Here is a 24,946-nt window from a genome sequence, read left to right on the forward strand (position 1 = left end):
CCTAAACGACTCCCAGCTAGAGTTTAAAGCTGCTTCTACATCAAGTGATTTGATTTCCCCCCCCCCCCCCCAGATGCATGGATTGCAAATTACTTCACCCTGTCCGCCCAGGTGTGAATTAAACCCAGTGTGTAACTAATTTTGAAATAGTGGGGGAAATATTTAACCTGGGCTTCAGAAATGCAATCTCACTGATTTCAGATCACTAACTTTTTAAATATAATCCTAACTAGGAGCCACGCTCCATCTTCTTCAGTGGGTTTGCACAAGTATAAATAACAGCAAGTCTGTCATTTACTTAATTAAGCATAAACTATAAGGAGGAGATTATTATCCCTACATAATATAAACGTGGGCTGAAGTGAAAAGGAAGCAGTTGGTGGCAAAAATATGTAATAGGAGTGTTGCATGACTTATTAAAACCTCTGCAGAACAAATGGCATCTTGACATACGACTGTAACAAAAGCATATATTAACATCCACTTTCTCTTCTCCCTCTTAAATTCAGACAGAAAGTGGGCTCAAGAGCACTCCCAAAATCCTTGATGACATTTTTGCATCATTGGTGCAAAGTAGAACTCTCACAGATTTGCCTAAGAAACCTCAAGGATTAACTATAAAGCCTACCATATTGGGCTTTGATACACCTCACTATTGGTTATGTGATAACCGCTTGCTGTGTCTTCAGGATCCCAACAATGCGAGTAACTGGAATGTCTTTAGAGAATGCTGGAAGCAGGGACAGGTATTTTCCTCAAGATGTTTTGTTTGTTTCCTGCACACTCATGTTATCCTTAGTGGGCTAATACAGACTATGTAGATTTTTTTTTTTTTATAATGGCCCTTATAGCTGTGGTATCTGAGCACTAGTCAACAGAAAGGATCTTCTGAATATAGAATGGATGTTCTCTAGTGGCAGAGCATATAACTGGACATTCAGCCTTGGTTCTGAGATTGATTATAATTTCCAGTTAGTAATGCAACGTATGGCATGCTACTATCCCAGAGAGCCACCATGGATTATTGTCTAGTGGTTAAAGCAGGGTGGGACTGGACTTCAAACTTTTTTTAGCTTTGCCACTGACAAATGACGAGGTCACAGAATCGCTCTGCTTTCATTTAATTGTTTAGAAGGGAATGATTATCCATAATTGCTTCCCTTACATGAGTGTTGAGTGAGTTAATTAGTGCTGAGCTCCTTGCATAGAAGAGGATAAACTGTATAAAGTACTATTTCTGTGCATTTTAATACCTCTTGCTGGGATATATTGGTGGCTCCTATTGTGACTCTGGCTTTCTTGTACCAGATGGGAGCTGTCCATCACAACTTGTTTGATTTACAAAGACAGGACAGCACAGCAGTTGTCTCTAAAACTATATGTAAACCTTTTTTGGGGAGTGGATTATGCACCCTTAATATCCATCATGTCATGTTCATAAGCCTGGGAGTTGACACCCAAAGTCACTTATGAAAAACTGCTCACTTAGCAGCCGTGATCTCTGTCACTGTCTTGTGGCCAACTTTTATTTATTTATTTATTTTGTCTTCTAACAGAACATACTTTTTCCAGTTGAGAGTTAAAATGTTGTGTGAAAGATTTACTACTTCTGTTTTCCAGGCAACTTAATACATTTGAAATTTTTGTAAGCTTTAGAAACTACAACTTAACTTCTAAAAGTACAGCATATGAATGAATTAGCAGTTTTGTTGCTACTGGTTCCTCCTTTTTTCCCCCCCTCAAGTATGGATAAGATTTCAAACTACAAAGCAGCTTTTATTATAATATGTACAGACTTTGTAAATCTAGCATGGCAACCTAAATAATGGAAAGGCATTGTAAATTCTACTAAGTATATCTTCACGAGATACCCATGTCCTCAACAACACTATAAATAAGATGTTAGAGAAAAGGTATAGTTATTTTAAAAAATATTTTCAATTTTTTTCTTACTAAATTTGGTATAATCTCTGTCGTTGCCATTATATATCCTGTATGATGAGGTCCTGCAGAAATGCTTATTAAATCTTAAAATATTCTGTGTTAAAGAGGCTTTAATTTTCTCTAATTCATATTTGTCTTTTAGCCTGTGATGGTGTCCGGAGTGCATCACAAAATAAATGCAGAGCTTTGGAAACCTGAATCCTTCAGGAAGGAGTTCGGCCAACAGGAAGTAGATCTGGTTAATTGCAGAACCAATGAAATTATCACAGGAGCTACAGTAGGAGACTTCTGGGATGGATTTGAAGATATTCCAAGTATGCAATGTGAAGTCACTTATATTCTGTTGTTTTGGCTAATGGATACTAAGAAATATGGCAAACAGAAGAAAATATCCTGCTTTCCATTCTTATTGCTTGCTTTTCTACAGAATGGCAGACTTTTTTTTATCAGTGACATCTCTGTAATGGGAATATGCTGTTCTCTCTGGCTTGGAACTGTTGGGTTTCCCAGACTTTTCCAAGTTTCAGAGTTTGGCAAATGGTTCATCTCCCCCCATGCTCCAGTGCAGCATGCCTGTCAGTGCTCTTTACAGGTGCACCTTGTGAAATGCACTGACATTGTTCCTAGTCCTCTGTACTAAGAGGAAGATGTTTCCTCAAAATCTCCTTTCAAGGGCTCTCTTTCTTCAGCATTTTTTTTTTTTCTCTCTCTAGCAGAGAGAGAGTCTTTGGGGGAACACTTCGAAGAAGTTTGAGTATTCCCATAGCCTAATGTACATCCTTCAACTGCTTTACCAGTTGAGTGGAATGTGGATGATAAAATATAAATGTTGATGCTAACAGGATAGTTGAATTGGCTTTTTGAACCCCTAGAGAACATTTTTATTCCACATGTTGCACTTCTAATTGGAATTACTTCTCTGAGAAGTGCAAGACAAGCTTTATATAATGGCTAACTTTTAATTTTTCAGTATTCCATAGTGATTAAGTTGTCCTGTGGCCTCATCGTGAATTGATACCAGAAGTAGTGTCTTGAATTCCTCATGAATCAGACTATCATCTCCAGGTGTTCTTCCTAAAATCTCCTTCTCACCTGTGGGGAAACTAGACTTGTACATTAGATGTTAGAAGGATTCAGGGGTCTTCTACTTTTGCTGTTTGAATAGGACTAAAGCAATTTAGAAAGCCATCTACGCTCTTAGTAGCCCTTAATCAGTGTAAAGGGAATGCATTTCCACACAGTACGTCTAAAGTGCATTTGGCTGTAGGCTGGACATTGTTAAACACTGGTTAGTTTGCTCTACTACAGGGGTGGACAAACTTTTTGGCCCGAGGGCCACATCCGGGTATAGAAATTGTATGGCGGGTCATGAATGGTCATAAAATTGGGGTTGGGGTGGAGGGAGAGGGTTCTGGCTGGGGGTATGGGCTCCAGGGTGGGGCCAGAAATGAGTTCAGGATGCAGGAGGGGGCTCTGGATTGGGCCGGTGGGGGGGGGGGAGGAGTGAGAGCTCTGAGTGGGAGTGCAGGCTGTGAGGTGGGGCTGGGGTGAGGGGTTTAGGGTGTAGGAGGGTGCTCTGGGCTGGGACCGAGGTGTTCAGAGGGTAGGAGGCGGATCAGAGGGTTGAGGCGTGGGGGGGTGAGGGCTTCAGCTGGGGGTGCAGGTTCTGGGGTGGGGCTGGGGATGAGGGGTTTGGGGTGTAGAAGGATGCTTGGGCTGGGACTGAGGGGTTCGGAGAATAGGAGGCAGATCAGAGCTGGGGCAGGGGTGCAGGCTTCGGGCGATGCTTACCTCAAGCAGCTCCCAGAAGCAGCGGCATGTTTCCTCCACCCCCACCCCCGCCGCCTCCTACGCAGAGGCACGACCAGACAGCTCTGCTGCATGCTGCCCCATCCGCAGGCACTGCCCCTGCAGTTCCTATTGACTGCCATTCCTGGCCAATGGGAGCTGCGGGGGCAGCGCATGGGGTGGGAGCAGCATGTGGAGTGGACGGAGCCCCCTGGCTGCCCCAATGTGTAGGAGGTGGAGGGGGGACATGCTGCAGTTTCCGGGAGCTGCATGGACTGGCCCCCAACGCTGCTGACCAGCTGGACCACCGGAGCGAGACAAGCCCCAGACCCTGCTCCCCAGCAGGAGCTTTAGGGCTGGACTAAAATGGCTGGTGGGCCGGATGCAGCCCACGGGCTGTAGTTTGCCCACCCTTGCTCTACTAGAATTCAGGTTTCATCAGTGGTCTACCTACATAATGTCTCCATCATAAAAATCCGCAGGGCTGCTTGTGGGTCTCTGTCTCTCGGTCTCTGTCTCTGTCTCATCTAGACCTGAGGGTTGCTTTGTGAGGACAGTTGTGCATTACTTGATTAAACTAGAACTCATCAGAAAAGAGTTGTGCTGCTTGCTATCTTTCCACAAGTGGAAACATAGAGGCCACTTCAAAGAGAGAACTTTTAATTCCCATAATTGTTGTGGTTCCTAATGTGAAAATGCAGACACTATCCACCTCCCCCCCTCATCCGCAGAGTTAGATTCTCTCAGAACTGTGGCACTTGGGGGAAGAAACTTAAGCAATGGGAGCTGGACAGTACATTTCTAACCTCTGTTCAAAGTGTCTGATACTGGGAGAGGTTGCTGAGAGGTCACAATAGTCACTGATTTCCTGAAGATTCCTGAAATTAAATTGCAGCTGGGATTGGATGGATAGGGAGGACACACCCAATTTCTGGAAGAACCAGTTGCTTTTGTAAGAAACTGCTTTTTCTGGGACACAAGTCAAGGAATTTTCCAGATGACCGTGTCATAGGAAAAAACAGGGCCCTGATTTTGCATAAATGTTTGTGGCTACAGTGTGCTTGTAATGTGTGAGACCACATACTTTTGGATGAATTTTCTATTCTAAAAAGTACAAGTTCCAAGTAACTGATACCTGTGAGCTCTTAATCATAGGCCGCCTTAAAACCGAAGGAAGGGAGCCAATGGTGTTGAAGCTTAAGGACTGGCCTCCAGGAGAAGACTTCCGAGACATGATGCCATCTCGGTATGAACTTGTGAAAAAACTATTCCTTGCATGGTTGATGCACCAAAGAGATCTCAGAAATCACAAATGCTATTGAACTCTGAAACACCTGATTCAACTCTGAGCAGTGACTGTAGTTTATGCATAAACTACATCTGTTTCTGTGAGATGCTCGGCATGGTTGGGTGTTTGAGAAATAAGTTTTGCTATAGATGCTCATGAAAATACAATAGGTTGCATTTGCATCTAAATAAATTAACTCTTTGCTGCTGCTGATTGTTAAAGTTTAGACTTCAAAAAAGGAAAAAATCATAACATTTCTCTTGGTTTTTAGGTTCTGTCAAAGCGTACTTTTTTGCCAAGTTTAAGCTCTGGGCCAAATTTCTTCCATGCCTTGCCTAACTTGCATACTGTACTTAGTGACAATAGAGATAATTGGCCAATTAGTTGACATTAAGGGCTTCAGTGTTGTTCAGTATATTAGTAATTATACTAATGTACATCTTAAACTTCACATATCTACTATGTTCCTATGTCTTATCTAGCTGTTTGTTTTCCTGTTTTCCCATTAGATTTAATGAGTGCATTGATGAAAGAATTATACCCCTGGGCTGGGAAAGAAAATAAATGTTGGTTGTAGTAAATTTTAATAAATCTCTCCCTCGAATATTTTATACTGTTGCCTAATATTAATGGAGTTGTATTACTGTAGGTTTGATGACCTGATGAATAACATTCCACTGCCAGAGTACACTAGAAGAGATGGTAAACTCAACCTTGCCTCCAGACTTCCCAACTATTTTGTTAGACCAGATTTAGGTCCTAAAATGTACAATGCATATGGTAAGTAATCCTGTTAATTTTGTAGCTCATACTTAACATTTACTGGAATATATGGAAACTTCAGAATTAAGTGCAGACCTGTAATCACAGACAATCAGATTAGTCGTTCTGTCAATCCAAATTAGGTGTTGGATCTTGGTTCCCTTTTGTAAGAACTAGCATTGCTCAGATGAGTTACTGTCAATATTCATCAGTTGATCTCTTTGTATTTAAGTAGTCAGTTTTGTCCTTCGTTCTCAAGAACCTCTGTGCATTCATTCCACTGTCCTTTTAAGGACACATCTGACTGTTCTCTTTGTTACTTTATTGCAGCTTTCCATGGATATTTGCTTGTTCTACTTGTGCCCACTACTTCTGCCCAATCTTTTTGGAACTCTTTTTCCTCTGAGCCATAGCCTCCCTTTTTAATCTCTCTCTGAGCCCTTCTTTCCTTGACATGTGTTAAAACAGCTCTCAGATATGGTTCTTTCAGAGCCATGCTTGACAAATTTTTCATTATGGGGATTGCTAGTGTAGCCGCCATACTTAATGGGAACTGGATTGTTTCTGAGACTCATACTGGCCTACATGGCTATAGAAACCCTGTACTAGTAAGTCTTGAGCATGGCTTCTGTACATTTTAGTCATGTTAGGCATGAAGGCAACAGTTAGTGTGTTAGGCTATAAGTCTATTTTGAAAATGTATTTTTTTTTTTACAATTATAAATCAATAGGCCGGTCTGGAATTCTGACTCTCTGGAAAAAAAAACTTTGATACTGTAATCACATTAACAAACATTTTAAACAACTGCTTCTTATAGTGCATATTTTGTTGTTGGCCTATAAATATGTTGCATATATCTAAATTTTCCAGGTTTAATTACACCAGAAGATAGGAAGTATGGCACAACAAACCTCCATTTAGATGTGTCTGATGCAGCTAATGTTATGGTTTATGTGGGCATACCAAAAGGGCAGGTCAATCAAGAAGAAGGTAAAACATTTGCTCATTGAGATCATCCATGTGTAATCAGAGGCAAAGCCCTTCAGTGTAATTATGTGTTCACTCTTTGTTTTGTAACAGAAGTGCTTAAAACTATACAAGATGGTGATTCTGATGAGTTGACAATTAAGCGTTTTATAGAAAATCGAGAGAAACCTGGTGCTCTATGGCACATTTATGCTGCTAAAGATACAGAGAAGATCCGGGAATTCCTTAAAAAGGTAGGTTAATGTTATGCTTAGAAACAAACTTACACATGGGGAACAGAAATTTGACGATAGAGAGCTCTTCAATCTAACAAAACTCTAACAAGATCCAATGGCTGGAAGTGGAAGCCAGACAAAACCTAAGGTTAAAAAGAAATGCAAATTTTAATTGAGAGTAACTAATAGAACTGGGCAGAGAACTCCCTTTCATGGAGAATTTTGATATTTTGAAAGTGAAATTTTGATTTAGTTTCAATTTGGAACACAAAACAAACCCTTGGAAATTTTCTGCAAGAGGGAATGGAGCCTTGGCTCTGAGGCAGCCAACCTGCTGGGAGCCCTGGTGTTTCCAACTCCAAGGCAGTCTATATGGCAGGTTACAAAGGAGCAGGAATGTCGCCAGGTTCTGTAGAACTTAATCACTCCTTTTTTTTCCTCAGCAAAATAGCTGGATTTTGTTAAAGCATCAAATTCTGATGAAAAACTGCTTCATCTGAATTTTTCCAGTCTAGTAATTAACCTTTGGAACAACTTAACTGAGTGTTGTAGTGGATTATTGATTTACTGAGAATTTTAAAATCAAGACTTAGAATAATATCCAAAGAGATGCTATAGTTCAACTACAGCTGAATCAGTAATTGATTCAGGGAAGTCCTATAGCTTGTTATGCAGAAGGTTAAACTAGATCACAATTTTCCTTTCTGGCCTTAATCTAAAATTCATTTCATGTGGCATGTGCTGCAGGGGCTCTTGCACCAAGAATGGCCAGATTGTGTGATGAGTTAGAAGAATCTGGTGGTAGATGAGCAGTGGGGGCAGAGGGGAGAGTAGAAACTAGCCCAGGAGGTAAGATAAAGGAAATCTGAGTGGTGTTTTGTCTTTTTGTGTTTTTAAACCATGTTTTCAGTGGATCCTGAATTTATGGCATTGTGTGAGGATGGAGATATGATCTTAAACTGACACTCTAGGCAAGAGTTTCAGTAGCCAGGCTTCACCCTCCTGACTACTACAGTGTGGCTTGAATACATTATAACCTTTAAGCATCTTAAAAACTGGTCAACTTTTAAGTCTGCCTTTAGCTGATGTGTAAAGGATTAAAACTGGAGAGAGGGACGTTTGTAGCTGTCAGTCCCAGACCCTGCCAGAACAACAGATGCAAAGCCTGCACACACATCTCCACTGCCACAATGATCCACCCCCCCCCCCCGCCCCCCCAACACACCTTTCAAGATCCATGGGTCCTGCACATGCCTATCCCAACACAGGATGTACCTCATCCAGTGAACTAAATGTCCCAACAGCGACTATGTGGGTGAAACCAGACAGTCACTATGCTCTTGAATGAACTCCCACAGGAAAACGATATCTCTCTCCCCCCCCCCCCCCCCCCCCCCCCAGTGATCACTATATCTGGCTTATCAGTCCTCGTCCTCAAAGGAAACCCACACAACGCTTGCAAAAGACAAGCCGGGAAGCTTAGATTCATAACTTTGCTGGACACTAAAAATCATTGACTGAATACACACTGGATTTATGGCTTATTACAACAATCTATAACCCACTAACAAACCTCCCTCTTTCTCCTTATGACTGGAGGAGTGTTAACGTGCCACTTCACCTTGAATGGTCCCTTGAAATATGTTAACTACTTACGTTAAACAGTCTGTTCTGCCTTGTATTAAGCTTCGACACTGAATGAGGCCAGGTCTACACTACACACTTATTTCGGCATAACTACGTTGCTCAAGGGTGTGAAAAATCCACACCCCTGAGCGATGTAGTTATACTGACCTTAACCCCCCCATTTTGAAAGCTCTATGTTGGTGGGAGAGCTTATCCCGCTGACATAGCTACCGCCTCTTGTGGAGCTGGAGTTGAGCTGACAGGAGAGCACTTAGAGCATCTTCACGAGAAGCTATAGCGGCACAACTGCAAGTTTGTAGTGTAGACCTGCTCTGTTTCCCATAGCTGAAGAAGAGCATTGTGTAAGCTCAAAAGCTTATCTCTCACCAACAAAAGATAGAGACTCGAGGTGGGTGAGGTATTAACACTGGAAGGGATAATTAAATTCTGCAGACTGAAGAACTTTGTTTCTGCATATCAGGACTTTGTGTAGGCCTTCCAAGATGGCTTAATTAGTGGGCTCAATTCCAGATGTAGTCCTGTTTGGTAATGGGAATAAAAGTAAACCAGATGCAAAGCATTTAAAAGGGAGGTGGTTGAGTCAGCTAAGTGATTGGAAAGTGTATGTCTTGGGGGGGGGGAGACCTTGGAAGAGTGAAACTTCCAAATTCTGATGATGGTTCTAGGCTGTTCTCTTGGACAAATAAACTGCTGATAAACCTACACACTGTCTTATTCACAAGAGATGTGAATGTGGGGATCTCTGACAGGCTTATTGGTAGGGATTAGAGGGCTGGTACAACAGCTAGGTTTAAGAGATGTTGATGGCAAATAAGTACACTGTTTCTACCTGGGAAGTTAATACTTCAACTTTGTTTCAGATGACCTTACAAAACAGTGCATTGCTCTACCTTAAATATTTGTATGAGAAGACCAAAGAGAGAGGTAGATTACAGTACATAATATCTTACTTTGTAGTACAAAACCTCTAAACCCATTGCTGTACTGGTTCCCTCTGTGGCCTTGTGCAAGTCACTTGAAGGACGCAGAGGGGCTCTCTGTAAATGAGATTCTTGTCCTTGTCACAGAAGCGTAGTGAAGATCATTAGCAAATGCTTGCAAAGTGCCATAAGAATACCAAATCTTCTGTATTATTAAACAGACTATGGTAATAACCTTTAGAGCTCTTAAAGTACTGGATGATGAAACTTCCATTTTCATTAGTGTTTATAGCTAGTACTGTAATTGAACACAGAAATACACAGGTCAACTACTCAATGGTCTGGCTTTGTCTGTCAAATACAAGAAGTGCACATTGATACTGTATCTGACATCTTTTTGGGTAGTCACTGTCATATTGTGACTATTTTTTCAGGTCTCAGAAGAGCAAGGTCAAGAGAACCCCGTAGATCATGATCCAATTCATGATCAGAGTTGGTACTTGGACAGATCTTTGAGAAAACGTCTTCATCAAGAATATGGAGTTCAAGGCTGGGCTATCGTGCAGTTTCTAGGAGATGTAGTTTTCATTCCAGCAGGAGCACCGCATCAGGCAAGAACCAATGACGCTATTATTGATTGATCATTTCAGACTTCTAGACATGTGACTGATATCTTTTGTTCTCTCTCAGGTTCATAACTTATACAGTTGTATTAAAGTAGCAGAAGATTTTGTTTCTCCGGAGCATGTCAAACATTGCTTTTGGCTCACTCAGGAATTCAGATATCTTTCGCATACGCATACGAACCATGAAGATAAACTGCAGGTAACTTACCAATTTTTAGTTTAAAAAAAAAAAAAATTAAACTGCATATGTAGGGCTTAATAGCAACTGCATATTAATGTTGTGTTGAGTTGCACTTAATGCAGGGGTGGGCAAACTATGGCCTGGGGGCCGCATCCGGCGCGCCAGACACTTTAATTCAGCCATCGAGCTCCTGCCGGGCAATGGGGTTGGGGGCTTGCCTCGCTCTGCGTGGCTCCCAGAAGCAGTAGCGTGTCCCCCATCTGGCTCCTACACATAGGGGCAGCCAGGAGGCTCTGCACACTGTCCCCGCCCCAAGCGCCGCCCCCACAGCTCCCATTGGCCAGGAACCACAGCCAACGGGAGCTGCAGGGGTGGCGCCTGCAGATGGGGCAGTGCACAGAGCCACCTGGCTGCGCCTCCATGTAGGAGCCGGAGGGGGGACATGCCGCTGCTTCTGGGAGCTGCTTGAGGTAAGCAACCCCCAGAGCCTGCACTCCTGGGCCCCAGTCCCACCCCTGATTCCCCTCCCATTCTCCGAACCCCCCAGTCCCAGCCCAGAGCACCCTCCTGCATTCCCAGCCCGACCGCAGAGCCTGCCCCCACCCGGAGCCCCCTCCCACATCCTGAACTCTTTTCTAGCCCTAGCCCAAGCCCACACCCCCTTTCGCACCCCAACCCCCAATTTCGTGAGCATTTATGGCCCACCATACAATTTCCATACCCAGATGTGGCCCTCGGGCCAAAACATTTGCCCACCCCTGACTTAACACATGTTAACAGAATGGTTTTAATTGATTTTTAAATCAAATTCTGAAGAATAACTCTTCAGAAGTAATTGAATTTTCTGTCTACCTTTTAGTAAAACCTTTACTAAGTTTTTGTTTGTTTGTTTTTTTTGTGTGGAGGAAGCTTTTTAAAATTTTGCCCTGTTCCTCATTTCTTTGGTTTCATGTAGCTAAAGAACTATAGTCTCCCCTAATTCCAAACTTCTCTCACCAAACTCACATTTTGTGATACGATCATAAGCCAGTCTTGAACTTTTAAAAATGACAGTTATTTCTCTAGTTTGAAATAACCTAATGGAGTCGCACTGAGATTAGCCAATGGAACTGTCGGGGGAGAGACCTGGGGGCTCTGGAAGAGGACATACAGCATTGATAGAATTATTAAACCTGGGACACTTCCACACTCAGGAACTTTAACTCGAAGTAATGGTTGCTAGATTGCACAGCACAACACAACTCTGAAAATCAGTTATAATTCAACTGCACCTACACTCCTTTCATCAGTTGCCATCTCAGTCTCAACTGTTCCCCCTCCACCATCCATAGCCTGTATACCTCCATCCTCATGCTGAACAAGCACTATTCAGCCTTAACTCTAGCCATACCTACAATACACCATTGGGTTCACGTGCGGATTCAGTTCAGTACCATACATAACTAGGTATGGTACTGAACCAAAATATAGAACAGTCATTAACATGGATCATCCAGTCATTGTTTGATACTTAGGAAAATATCTCAAGTAGCCACTTATACCTGATGCCATACCTCACTTAATTGCACACACCAAAACATAGCCACATACAGAAGTATGTAGAATGGACTTTATTAAAGCTACACCAACCTTCAGTTAATTGTTGAAACTGTGAACATACAGCCTTAAACATAGTTGGAGTTCATGGATGCCTCTTATTTTGGGAAAAGTCAAAGCTTTTTCACTCTACAAGAATCTAAATGTAGAATCTTCCAGACTGACTAGATAAGTGCTTTAGCTTTGTCTCTTTAAAGTGGCTAACTTCTTGTTTTCCTTTTAGGTGAAGAATGTCATATACCATGCTGTTAAAGATGCAGTTGGGATATTGAGAGCTAATGAATCCAGCCTTAGCAAACCATCAGGTGGAAAGCCTTAACCATGAACTATGAAACTGAAAAATATTGGCAGCAGTGTAAACTATTCCATCAGGACCTCCTGTGGATGCTGAGATTTATTAATGTTACCTCATCTTCCTTTCAGCAGTACCAGAGGATCATGGTACTTTGTTCTGTGTATTCATCTAATGTTTACAAACCTGAGATGTATATGTAGTAATATTAACAGACACTGACATACTGTGAATGCTTATCTGCAATAGAATTTTATAAGGAGAAACTCTCCAAGCTGTACAAAGATACCTTCTGTAGACCTTACTCGGGAAAATATGTACACTGGAAATTTCCAAATTATTCATTTGAAAAATGTTAAGACATGATGTAAAAAGCTCATCAACTTTTGTAATTTGCTTTGGGGGGAGGGGACAGGAGGAAGTATGAAGTTTTGATTTAATAGCCAACAGTAAGTGTACTGAGAGTGCAGTTCTTATGTTTTTACATTAACACAGAACTAGCATCAAAAATAGTATTAAAACTAGTGTATATTGACAAGGATGGGGATTAACCATCTTCAGTTAAATGAGTTTACATTTCTAAATGTAAAATGAAAAGAGCATTTTTTTCATTAAAAATTCCCGTATTGAAACTTTGATTTCCAGCTTAAACTGGTATTTGCACTCTTCTGTAACTCTAGGTTCTAATAGTGAATACCCTACATATAGCACTTCTGTTTTAGGAGTGTATTCCTTTTCTGACCTCTAAACTGACTACCCTGATATAATGCTATTAAGTTAGAAACAACAAAGGCATACAAAAGCAGTGTTTCAGGGTAGAAACTGCTATCTTGTGCTTAAAGAAGAAGTCTGAACGAAAAGCCTAGGCAACTGGAAATTAAATTGCATTGAATAGCACTTTTACAAACTTGATTCACTGAAGTTTAATTTAACTACTCTTAAATTCTTATTCCAATACTGTTACTGTAGTCTCTGCATTAGAATAAGATCCGAATTCTCTATCCCACACTCGATCATGTCAAAGTGGTTTTCAAGGCTGTATTTAAAAGAGCAGGCAGCCTCATGAGGTATGTCCACACAGCAAAGAACCCGCAGCGGGCCTGGGCTGCGGGGCTGGTTCATTGCTGTGTAGACTTCTGGGCTTGGGCTGGAGCCCAGGCTTTGGGCCCCTACTACCAATTGCTTGATCCCTCTTCTTCCATGCAACCCTTCAGCTACTCAACCTCACTGTTCATAATGCTTCTCTACTAAGGTTCTCACTACTTTGTCCAATAATTCCTTCCCCTCTCCTCCTTTAACCCTGCATCTTCTGCCAACGGGTTTTTTTGGTGGTAGAAAAAAATATGGCACTAATACCTATTGTCACCCTGATCTGTCTCTATATTGGATCCCTTTTCCCAACCTGTTCTGATCTCAGATTGTAAACTCTTTGGAATATGAACTACATGTACAGCTCTTGAAGAAAAAATGTTAAGTGCTTGTCAGTGCATCTATATTCCAGTCTTGATGCACCTGTACCTTAGGCACTGAGGTGATCATGAAATGACAGATCTCCTGAGTATTGAAAGGAAGGAGTGAGAGCAACAGACTATGAAAATGGACTTTATAAAAGATGATTTTAACAAACAAACTGGTAGTATATTTTCTTGCCATGTGACCTTAGGGAAAAAGGAGGGCAGGAGAACTGTCAGTTTCTCAGAGATAAGAAGAACAAGAATGGCCATACTGGGCCAGACCAAAGGTCCATCGAGCCCAGTGGCCAATGCCAGGTGCCCCAGAGGGAGTGAACCTAACAGGTAATGATCAAGTGATCTCTCTTTCCTGCCATCCATCTCCACCCTCTGACAAACAGAGGCTAGGGACACCATTCCTTACCCATCCTGGCTCATAGCCATTAATGGACTTAACCTCCATGAATTTATCCAGTTCTCTTTTAAATGCTGTTATAGTCCTAGCCTTCACAACCTCCTCAGGTAAGGAGTTCCACAAGTTGACTGTGCACTGTGTGAAGAAGAACTTCCTTTTATTTGTTTTAAACTGCTGCCTATTAATTTCATTTGGTGGCCCCTAGTTCTTGTATTATGGGAACAAGTAAATAACTTTTCCTTATCCACTTTCTCCACATCACTCATGATTTTATATACCTCTATCATATCCCCCCTTAGCCTCCTCTTTTCCAAGCTGAAAAGTCCTAGCCTCTTTAATCTCTCCTCGTATGGGACCCGTTCCAAACCCGTAATCATTTTAGTTGCCCTTCTCTGAACCTTTAGTTGCCCTTCTCTGAACCTTTTCAGTAATACTGGCATTACTGAAAATAATGCCAGTATTTTCTAATGTTGGACACAACAGTAAACTAGCCTCCTGCAAAGGAAAGGTAGTGGCCTCTTACTGTTCTTCCTGTGGCTCCATCAGGAACTTTTTAATCACCGGAAAATCAAAAACAAATTCTACAGAAAATGGAAACATGGATAAATTTGGTCCGACTGAGTACCAAAGAATTGCACAAATAGCTAGAGCCAAACTCAAACTTAGTCTTGTACAGCTATAATGTTTTATTTATTTTTATTTTTTTGGTGTTGGAACTAATATTGACTTTGCCTTGCTCAAAATCAGCCCCAGCCAATGAGATTGAACAAAGTGGACTTGGAGGGAGCAATTTTTTTGGACTTGCCTGTCATCTAGCCAATTGTTTAAGTGTGGGAAGATGTGAATTCCCAGCCTCTTGAGATAAGCTGCCACTACTGTGTCATGCAGTTAGTAAACAGCCCAAAGATGAGAACTGTATATTGATGATACTGACCTGCCCCTATGAATCTGAAACTTCCTGTAGTTCAGGAAAATTGCCACACAAAAAATAGGCATCCTGAAGATCAAGAGCAGCAAACCAGTCGTGTGTGTGTGTGTTATGCTCATACAAAGCACGTGGGATCTTTACAGAGAAAGGTAAATACACAGCATTTATTGAAAATACCACAGTTAGCATATGCTTTTCAGACACACATACACACAGTCCTGCAGTGATGTTTATAGTTACCAGTCCAGAGAGTCTGGATCAATCTAGTGGCCAGCCAGATTGGTTGCAGAGTGGAGCAGGGCTCTATCAGTCACGATCCGATGCTCCTGGAGTGTGTCAAGACGAACCCAAAGTCCCATGGCCAAGCACCCTGTTCTTATAGGGTTTTTTCTCTGTTGAAGCCTATGGATTTTGCTGTGTCAGTTTGTGACCAGTTACTACTTAATTGGTGTAAACATTCCAATACACCCCGAGAGGGTCATCCTTTCCTTTGTTACGATTTAATCAATTGTCCTTAGGGGTGCCAGCCTTCACCTCAGGGTCGTCAATCTGCCCTTCATTATGGATGTGCGTTGATGATTCTTTGATGTCCGTCTCTTCACTCTTTCCTTGACTCTGGCTATAACAATGGCCTTCACACCTTATCTTTTCCTGATGCATGCATTCCTCATTCACACAAACAGATTGAGAATACAAACAGTAGTATTTTATATCGAGCAAAAAAGCATTACAAATTAAACCTTGCCAAGTTTTACAATCAATAACCAAGACAATTTACATTGAGACCCAGGCCTGCAATGTTCCTCTAATCTACTTAACATAGACACAATAGAGAATCCTGTCACTTACTAAAACCTTAAAACAAAGAAATGTATATTTAACTAGAGTGCCTATATTGTAATACATATAGGAAACCATAGTAGACATTGTGACATATCCTAAAACAAAAGGGTGACCATAATCAGTCATAAGGATTGTTCTGGTCTGTCATTCCTTTCTGCTATTCAAAAAGGGTGGCTGACAGGATGAAATCAAATCATACATTAATTCTCATAGTACATTATAAAATCCAGCTCCTAAAGTGTGGGGTGGAATTGTAGCTAAGGTTCTTTGAGTGGTGGTCCCTATTGTTTTCCTCTGAAGGTTAGGACGCATGTGGCTGGAGCTTTTTCAAAGTAGTATTTACTCAGTGGTCTGCACATGCGCCCTTGTATTGCCTCATGGTTAGGATTTTATTGGGGGTTTTTTCGTTGTACTTTGGTAACTCCTAGTAGTTTTTTTATAATTAAGGATTTGTGATCCTACCTCAACAGTTTTCCCTGCCAAACAAACTTTCCCCCGCTGAACTCCCAGGTCAGGGTAGTGGATTATTCCAAAGATGCCAGGATTCAAAGTTTGTGCTTCCTACCCTTGCTCATTTTCCATCAATGACTAACACTAATGCTGTTCGTACTGTTTGGGGGAAGCCCACATCATCTCTTGGTGCAGTATCTGCCTCTCCTTCCCTGCTCATACAGGGGAAGGCCAAAGTCAGATCCTGGATAGGGAACCCCCCCGTACGTCGGCCTGAGCGCTCCCCCTACCATGGAGTCTCCATCCATATCCACCGGTACCAGTGCTACGGACCATAAAAGCGTGCACATAAGCATGGCAGTAAGTCTGTCTCTAAATCCAAGAGGGATGCTGCACTGTCCACTAGTTCAGGCCACAGAGGAGCTACGCATTCCAAGGTGCACAGGAGTGATAAGCCATACCGCTTGCCAGATCTGCTGGTCCTGGCGCCAAATCTGTGTACCCCTCCTGCCTTGGCTCTGCCGGATTCCCATGATTTGTCAGTCCCAAGACAGGTGCTTTTACTGGTTCTGGTCCCTGGACTCTGGGGAAAATTGGAAGTGCTCCCAGCCCTCATCAACTGTTTGCCCTGAAAGGAGTGAGGTCTCCTTATGTTCCAGTGCACTCACCTCTGCAGAGGGCTCCATCTCTTGCCTTGCATCTATCTCCTGCTGGCCATACCTCTCAACGCATCCTGTTCCAACTGCTCGGTCGGCACTGCCATTCACCCAAGACTCCAACTCCTGAATCCAAGGACCGGATTGTTCAGCACAGTCCACCTCTTCCATTTCAGAAACAACTACCAGAGGGTTCCAAGGCCTCTGTGGCAATTTCCTCCTTTGCCTTACACAAGAAGCTGGTATCTGGCTCCTGCTGCTGCTGGATGAACAGGTTGGCCATATTGGAGTTCATAGCCCCAATAGTTGCCTTCAGAACAGTCTCCTTTGGCTAGGGAGAACTCCCCTGTTTCACTGCTCCACTCTTCATCCAGTAGATGTTCAGAAGTAGTTAGACAATGCACCAATCAGCCCAGCTCCAACAGTACTGCACGGGGAGACTTTGGCAAACCAGTAAAGTGCCTGAAACCACTATTGCTTATTGCTAACAGTAGCCAATTCAGCAGGCTGTAAATTGGCCATGCAGCGGCCTTAGCTTAACCAAGGCAGGAGGGAAGGGAGTTTTGGGTGCCACAGAAAGGGCAGCTTGACCCCGCGTCCTTCCTGCTAAGAATGTTGAAATTGCTGATATGTATTTTAGAAAAACAGGAAGCTTATCTATAATGTACCCTCAGGAATGTGTCTGTCAGGGCCTCAAGGCATGCACACGCTGAAAAAACCATATCTGGTTAATTGATGACCATAAGGAAACCTCTTGCTTGACCTTAAAAAAAACTTGCTAAGCAAGCAATTTTTAAAAGTGATATGATGTATTACTAATGTATAAATAAGGGGGAAAAGTTTGAAGTAGTGAGACTCTTCGGGAGGGTTTCTTCAGGGGCGCTCCCTCTGAACGCATCTTGGAGTCCCCACGGGCAGACAAGTTTGGCCAACGGAAGCCTGTTGCTGTGCCATTCGAAAGCCACACTCAGCTTCGGTAATTATTAAGGGTTGGGAGTGTTTTACTAACCTGTTGTGGACATGTGTAAGTGCTTGAGACTAAGTAAAGTTTAGCTTTAAGTGAAAGCACTCCTGCGTTGCCCTGTTTGTGCCAGCCATCTATCGGTCGGATGGCTGTCTCTCTTGATTTATTTCCTGACACCACCTCGCACAGAGTAAAAGTTACCAAGAGCTTTGGGTTGAAAGAATCCTGGGTAACAATACCAGTGCATCTGGAGAGATTCCCTTTGTCTCCAGACATCTTCCTCCTAACCAGAGGACTATCAGTTTCAAGAATGCCTATGGAGAATAGCCAATGCTCTTGAGATCCCACTGGAAGAGGCGCAGGACAGTCAGCACCAGTTACTCGAGATTCTGCACGCATCGGCACCAGCAACTGGCCTTACCAATCTATGATGCCATTCTTCAACTGGCACGCAGCATGTGCCATACTCCAGCCATGTGAGTACCAATCCCAAAGGGGGCTGAGAAAAGGTACTATATCTCTTCTCCCTTCCCAAAGGTTAAGAATTTTTATTTTCACCCCCACTCCTCCAACTTCTTGGTAATACAGGATGAATCGGAGTGGACCAAACAACATCACCCACACTCCACCCCAGCAGACAGGGAGGGTAAGAGACTGGACCTCATGGGTTGAAAAGTCTTCTCGGCCGGACTAGAGTTCTGGATCTCTTACTGCTTGGCACCGATGGCCAAGTATGATTTTATAAGCTATGGCCATCTGGAAGAAGTCGCAGATATGATACCTCAGCAGGATCATACTCTATTCTAAGCAATTTTACAGGAAGGCAAGTTGGTTACCAGGTCCAGAGTTCAGGCTGCAATTGATTCAGCAGATGTACTTGTATGTGTTGGTGACTGGAATTGTCATGAGGATTACACTCCTTAGGTTTCCCTAGTGAGGTGTTGATAACAAGCGAGGACCTTCCCTTTGACGAATCACATCTCTTCAACCAGAAAATCAATGATTCTTCACACTCAGATTCTAGAGCCACCTTACAATTCTTGGGCATATATCCACTGGCACCAAAGAGAAATTTTATCGCCTACTGCCAGTCCAACACTACAGAACTCACTTCTGCCACCTACGGGCCTACAAACCTCCTTAGAAGCGCCCTAAAATACACAGAGCCCATCCACCTGTTTCGGCAGCGCAGCCCTCTGCACAACACACTGTCATAGCAAAAACAGTTTTGAGTGAGCCTAGAGATCAATCATTTCATACACCAGCATTCCTACCTTCCAGGGTTGTCTGAAACTCTTTCTACCAACTTGGAGAGCTGTAACAACAGACAAGTGGGTCAACACAGCTACACCATAGAGTTTGACACCTCCATATCTCCTGTCCTGATGGCCACCATCTCCCCCCTGAGATCCCTTTCACAACAGTATTCTTACCCTAGAGATGGACTTCCTCCTACAGAGAGGAGCCAGTCCCTGCAGCCTTTCTGGGCTCAGGGTTCTATTCTAACTATTTCCTGGTACCTAAGAAGAAAGGGGGATGGAGACCAATCTTGGATCTCTGACACCTCAACTGCTCGATTTGCAAAAAAAGGCATGTGGTTTATGGCTCTCGACATGCAAGACTTCTTCTTCCATGTTGACGTACATCTGACCTGAGGTTCAGAAGGTTGCTGAGGTTCAAAGTGGGTCAGTGACACTTCCAATACAGGATTCTCCCATTCGGATTTACCACTGTCCCTGAGTTTTTTTACAAAGATTTTTCTCTGTGGTAGCGGCTCACCTGTGCCACCAGGGAATCCTTGTCTTTCTATACCTGGATGACTGACTAGTGGCAGCACAGTCCAAAGAGGAAGCTTGAGCATCGATGTCCCAGCTTCTTCTTCTCTCCTCCCTAAGAGTGAGCATCAGTGTTGAAAAATCAACTTTACTCCCTACTTGGTCCTTGGAATTCATAGAAGCACACATCGATTTGACCTACGCACAAGCCTATCTACCACAAGACTGATTTCAGAACCTACTGGACCAAATAGCCCTGATAACCTCCAACCCTTTTGCATGAACAAACGTCACATCCTTCACCCGCCTGCACCTTTGCTGTCTACAGCTATGGCTGCAAAGAGTCTATTTCCCTTGCACCAATCCATGGACCACCACACTCAATGTTCCCCTGGAGGTCATCTCTTCTCTTCAGTAGTGGACAGAGTTAATACAAATCTGCTCCAGGATGCCCTTCCCATCTTCACTCTCAGAACGGACACTCCGCTTTCAAGCTGGGGTGATCACATTGGGGATCACATGACCAGGCACCCGGACTACGCAAGAGGCCAGCATACACAAACATTCTCAAACTTCAGGCAGCATGCTACATGTTCTTACCAGCTATCCACTATCGCCACATCCTCATGTCAGGCAAGACCACCACATTATACTACATAAACAACCAAGGGGGCACAAGGTCCCCAATGATCTATATGGAAGCGATTTGCCTCTGGGAATGATGCATCAAACATCATATCTTTGTCAGCATCCTACTGGCTTGGCACCCAGAATGTGATTTGCAGATTCTCTCAGCAGGAATGTTGCTCCAGGGGAAGACTCCTCTTCCTGGGCAATGTTCTGATTGTTGATTTGGTTAGACCAGATGAACTACGACTTTCCTACCCTGCCTTCTCCACAAACTCCAGCGGGAGAGAGCAACGGCCATACTGATCACTCCATTCTGGCCTTGCCTATTCTAGTTCCCTCCTCTTCTCTGCATATCAAAACAATCTCCGCTCCAGTGATTTCTGGAACTGCTGACCCACAACAGCAGACTCGGCCTCTAGACCCATGGATACTACACCTGATGGCATGGTTTTTGGATGAACACCTCCATTAGCACAAGAATGCTCATTGGCGGTGCAAGACGTCCTCTCCAGTAGCCGGAAGGACTCAATGAGGCTGTCCTATCAGGCTTTACCTTGTGGGCCCAATGGCAAGGACTTGCTCCCGAAGCTGTGGGCATCCCCGTGCTCTTAAACTATTTCCTCCTCCTGAAAACCTCAGAGCTGAGAGTGACTCCTATCAGAGTTTGTGCAGCCCCCATTAGTGCTTTCCATCCTCCAGTGGAAGGGTATTATATTTTTATCCATCCCTTGATGTGCCCCTTGAGAACATATGTAAAGCAGCTCCATGGAGTTTGGTACACATCTTTTCCTCCCTCTATGCTCTGGTATATGATTCTGTGACAGATACCTCATTTGGCACAGCAGTCCTGGGTTCTCCCATCTTCATTGCACCCTCCTTCTCTAGGTACTGCTTGTCAAATCACCCCCAGTGGAATACAATAGGGACCATCACTCAAAAAAGAGGTTATTTACCTGTAACTAGAAATTCTTTAATAGGCAGGGTCCTTATCTGTATCCCAATCCTACCCTCCTTCCCTTCTGCTGCAGCTCTGCAATGGCGTAGGAACTGGAGATACAGAGAGTGGGCCCTGCCCTTTATCACCTCAGGCGAAACAGGCAATATAAGGGCACATGCATGGACCGCTGAGCAATACTACTTTGAAAAGCTCTGGGTGCATGTGCATTACTCTCTGTGGAATACAGATAGGGACCACACATCTCTCAGAACCTCCATTTACAGGTAATTACCCTCCCTTACCACCCTATGGAAGCTGATATCTGATGTATTTGTTGAGGCCTCAAAGGTACAGAATGGGTCTGAGCCTGCCTGTGGATTTGGATCGGCAAGTGCTGAGAGTAGAATCCTCTTCTGTAGCTTTTGAAGAAGGCAGACTCTGGAACTGCTGAAAGAGCAGTGACTTGCAAGAGGGGTCCCTGAAATTTGATGGGGTAGAGATAGGTGGGAAGAAGGAATTAGATGATATACAACCCCACAATGCTTAAGTTACACTTGTCCAAGACTATTGCTTCCCATGCACTTGAAGTGGGTGGGAGGGCCTGTCTCCAAATGGAGGAGATATGACTGGGAGGGTCACAACTATGATGCTGTCAAATTGGCTGCTTGCCCAAAGCTGACAGAGGAGTGGCTGGTTGGTTGAAATTGGACCAGAAGGCAGCTGCCTTTGTGATGTGTCTTCCTGGAGAAAACCTGCTCTCTAACTGGATACTTTGACTGCCAGAAATACCAGTGGGAATGCTGCTGGTATTGTTGACCTCCATAATGACATTGCATTAGGGTGGTGGTATAAACTCCCAGTGTATGAAAAGTATTTCAACGGTCTTTAAAAGAATGCAATATCTTTTTTTTTTTTCCCCTGGGAGGCTGGAAGCAGGTTTCAGGGGATCTGCCAAAATAAACCAGAGAGCAGGGCCAGCATTAGCCTGTAGGGCCCAGGGCAGAAAGCCAAAGCCTGAGCCCTGCCCTTCAGAGCTGAACCCTGCCACTCAGCTCTGAAGCCAAAGCCTGAGCAACTTGGACCCTAGGCTCTTGCCCTGCTTGCTACCCCCTAATGCTGGTCCTGGCTTTTAATTTACTGGATATGCAGAAAAACAGTTGTGGCACAGGTGGGCCATGGAGTTTTTATAACATGATATGGGGGGGGAGGGGGAGAGGGGAAGAGAGAGACTCAAAGAAGAGAACCCTTGCTTTGTTGGACTTCAGGCACTAGGCCAAAGTTCTGTAACCCTGAAGCTCTTCTCAGTGTTGCATCTGAGGCTATAACCCTTGAGGAGAGGTGTCCACCATATCCAGTCCCAATTGTAGTGACCTCTTTACCACTAGACACTCTTCTACAATGTAAATGTTTCCTTGGTGGATTCTGGCACTTATGTCCAAATTTCTGGATAAGCTTTCCAACTTACAAAATCCATCCCCTCTGCTTGGAGACTTCAGTCTTGGATTCCAGTGCAAAGGAACTGTGCGGGGGAGGTGGCACCACCCCCTGGGAGGCACCAGAGGTGCATGTGCACCACCCCCAGGTACAACTAAGCAAAGTTTTCTCTTTTTGGTGTGCTGGCCATATGCACACCTCAGTGGAATCTTGCACACTATCTTGAACAGTACAGCAAAGATTCTTCCTTTTGTAGAAGAACTGTTAGTCTTTTCCTTTACAGTTGTTATCCAGGCTGCTCCAGGCCTGCTTTTAGCAGTTACAAGCCCCATTACTTATGTGTTGTAAAGTAGGAATTTGTCTACCTTAAGGCAGCCATACAATCCTGTGTCAGACAGGCTCCAACCATCCTCCTTCCTGCTTAATTTCGTTTTAAAGAAAGGGTGGGGATTGGTGAGAGGAGAGAGTGATTTGTATTCAAGCCAGAGGGGAAGAGTATCCATTGTAGCCTATTAGGAACTTTAACAGCTATTCATACCTAAGGAATACTAGGAGGAAACACAAGGAGCAGGGTGAAACAGGGGAGCCACCTGATTCATACTGAGAAAGCAGGGCAATTGCCTAGTTATCTTAGGTGCCTGTACACAAACGCAAGAAGCCTGGAAAACAAGCAGGAAGAATTGGAAGTCCTGGCACAACACAGACTTGGTAAGTAAGAGATATGACTGGAGCACTGTCATGGATGGGTATAAACAGGCGAGAGAGAAAAGGTGGAGGAGTTGCACTGTATGTAAGACAGCAGTATGATTGCTCAGAGTTCCAGTATGAAACTGGAGAAAAGCCTGTTGAGAGTCTTTGGGTTAAGTTTAGAGGTGAGAGCAACAAAGGTGAGGTCATGCTGGGCATCTGCTATAGACCATCAGGAGGATGAGGTAGAATGAGGCTTTCTTCAGACAACTAACAAGTTTCCAGGTCACAAGCCCTGGTTCTCATGGGGGACTTCAAGCACCCTGACATCTTCTGCGAGAGCAATACAGCGGTGCACAGACAATCCAGGAAGTTTTTGGAGTATGTTGGGGACAACTTCCTGGTGCAAGTGTTGCAGGAACCAACTGGGGGCTATGCTCCTCTTCACCTGCTACTCATAAACAGGGAACAATTGGTAGGGGAAGTAGAAGTGGGTGGCAACCTGGGCAGCAGTGACCATGAGATGGTTGAGTTCAGGATCCTAACACAGAAGAAAGGAGAGCAGCAGAATACAGCCCCTGGACTTTAGAAAAACAGACTTTGACTCCCTCAGGGAACTGATGGGCAGGATCCCCTGGGAGGCTAATATGAGGGGGAAGGGAGTCCAGGATTGCTGGCTGTATTTTAAAGAAGCCTTATTGTGGGTGCAGGAACAAACTATTCCAATGTGCAGAATGAATAGTAAATATGGCAGGCAACCAGCTTGGCTTAACAAAGAAATCTCCAGGGAGCTTAAACACAAAAAGGAAGCTTACAAGAAGTGGAAACTTGGACAGATGACTAGGGAGAAGTATAAAAGTATTGCTTGAGCATGCAGGGGGGCAATCAGGAAGGCCAAAGCACAACTGGAGTTGCAGCTAGCAAGGGATGTGAAGGGTAACAAGAAGGGTTTCTACAGGTATGTTAGCAACAAGAAGGTGGTTAGGGAAAGTGTGGATCCTTACTGAATGGGGGAGGCAACCTAGTGACAGATGATGTGGAAAAAGCTGAAGTACTCAATGCTTTTTCTGCCTCGGTCTTCACAGACAAGGTCAGCTCCCAGACTGCTGCACTGGGCAGCACAGTATGGGGAGGAGGTGAGCAGCCCTCAGTGGTGAAAGACCAGGTTAAGGACTTTTTAGAAAAGCTGGATGTGCACAAGTCCATGGGGCCGGATGCAATGCATCCAAAGGGTGCTGAGGGAACTGGCTGATGTGATTGCAGACCATTGGCCATTATCTTTGAAAACTTGTGGCGATCGGGGGAGGTCCCAGACGACTGGAAAAAGGCAAATATAGTGCCCATCTTTAAAAAAAGGGAAGAAGGAGAATCCGGGGAACTACACACCAGTCAGCCTCATCTCAGTCTCCGGAAAAATCATGGAGTAGGTCCTCAAGGAATCCATTTTGAAGCACTTGAAAGAGAGGATGGTGATCAGGAACTGTCAACATGGATTCACCAAAGGCAAGTCATGCCTGACCAACCTGATT

The 24,946-nt window shown here is 43.8% G+C and overlaps 1 protein-coding gene across 1 annotated transcript in view; it reads left to right on the forward strand.

Annotated features, from left to right (window-relative positions):
* KDM3A (lysine demethylase 3A) overlaps positions 1-12,878 on the forward strand; it is a 47,548-nt gene extending 34,670 nt beyond the window's left edge. Inside the window, exons 17-25 of the mRNA XM_065404920.1 lie at positions 510-746; positions 2,087-2,258; positions 4,888-4,978; positions 5,670-5,800; positions 6,654-6,773; positions 6,864-7,003; positions 9,987-10,163; positions 10,243-10,377; positions 12,179-12,878. Of these exons, the coding sequence (XP_065260992.1) occupies positions 510-746; positions 2,087-2,258; positions 4,888-4,978; positions 5,670-5,800; positions 6,654-6,773; positions 6,864-7,003; positions 9,987-10,163; positions 10,243-10,377; positions 12,179-12,274 (1,299 nt within the window). The 3' untranslated portion in view covers positions 12,275-12,878. The remainder of the gene's footprint in view (positions 1-509; positions 747-2,086; positions 2,259-4,887; positions 4,979-5,669; positions 5,801-6,653; positions 6,774-6,863; positions 7,004-9,986; positions 10,164-10,242; positions 10,378-12,178) is intronic.
* Positions 12,879-24,946: the final 12,068 nt, after the last annotated feature.

This window comes from Emys orbicularis, chromosome 5, assembly GCF_028017835.1.
Source record: "Emys orbicularis isolate rEmyOrb1 chromosome 5, rEmyOrb1.hap1, whole genome shotgun sequence".
Taxonomy (NCBI): Eukaryota; Metazoa; Chordata; order Testudines; family Emydidae; genus Emys; species Emys orbicularis.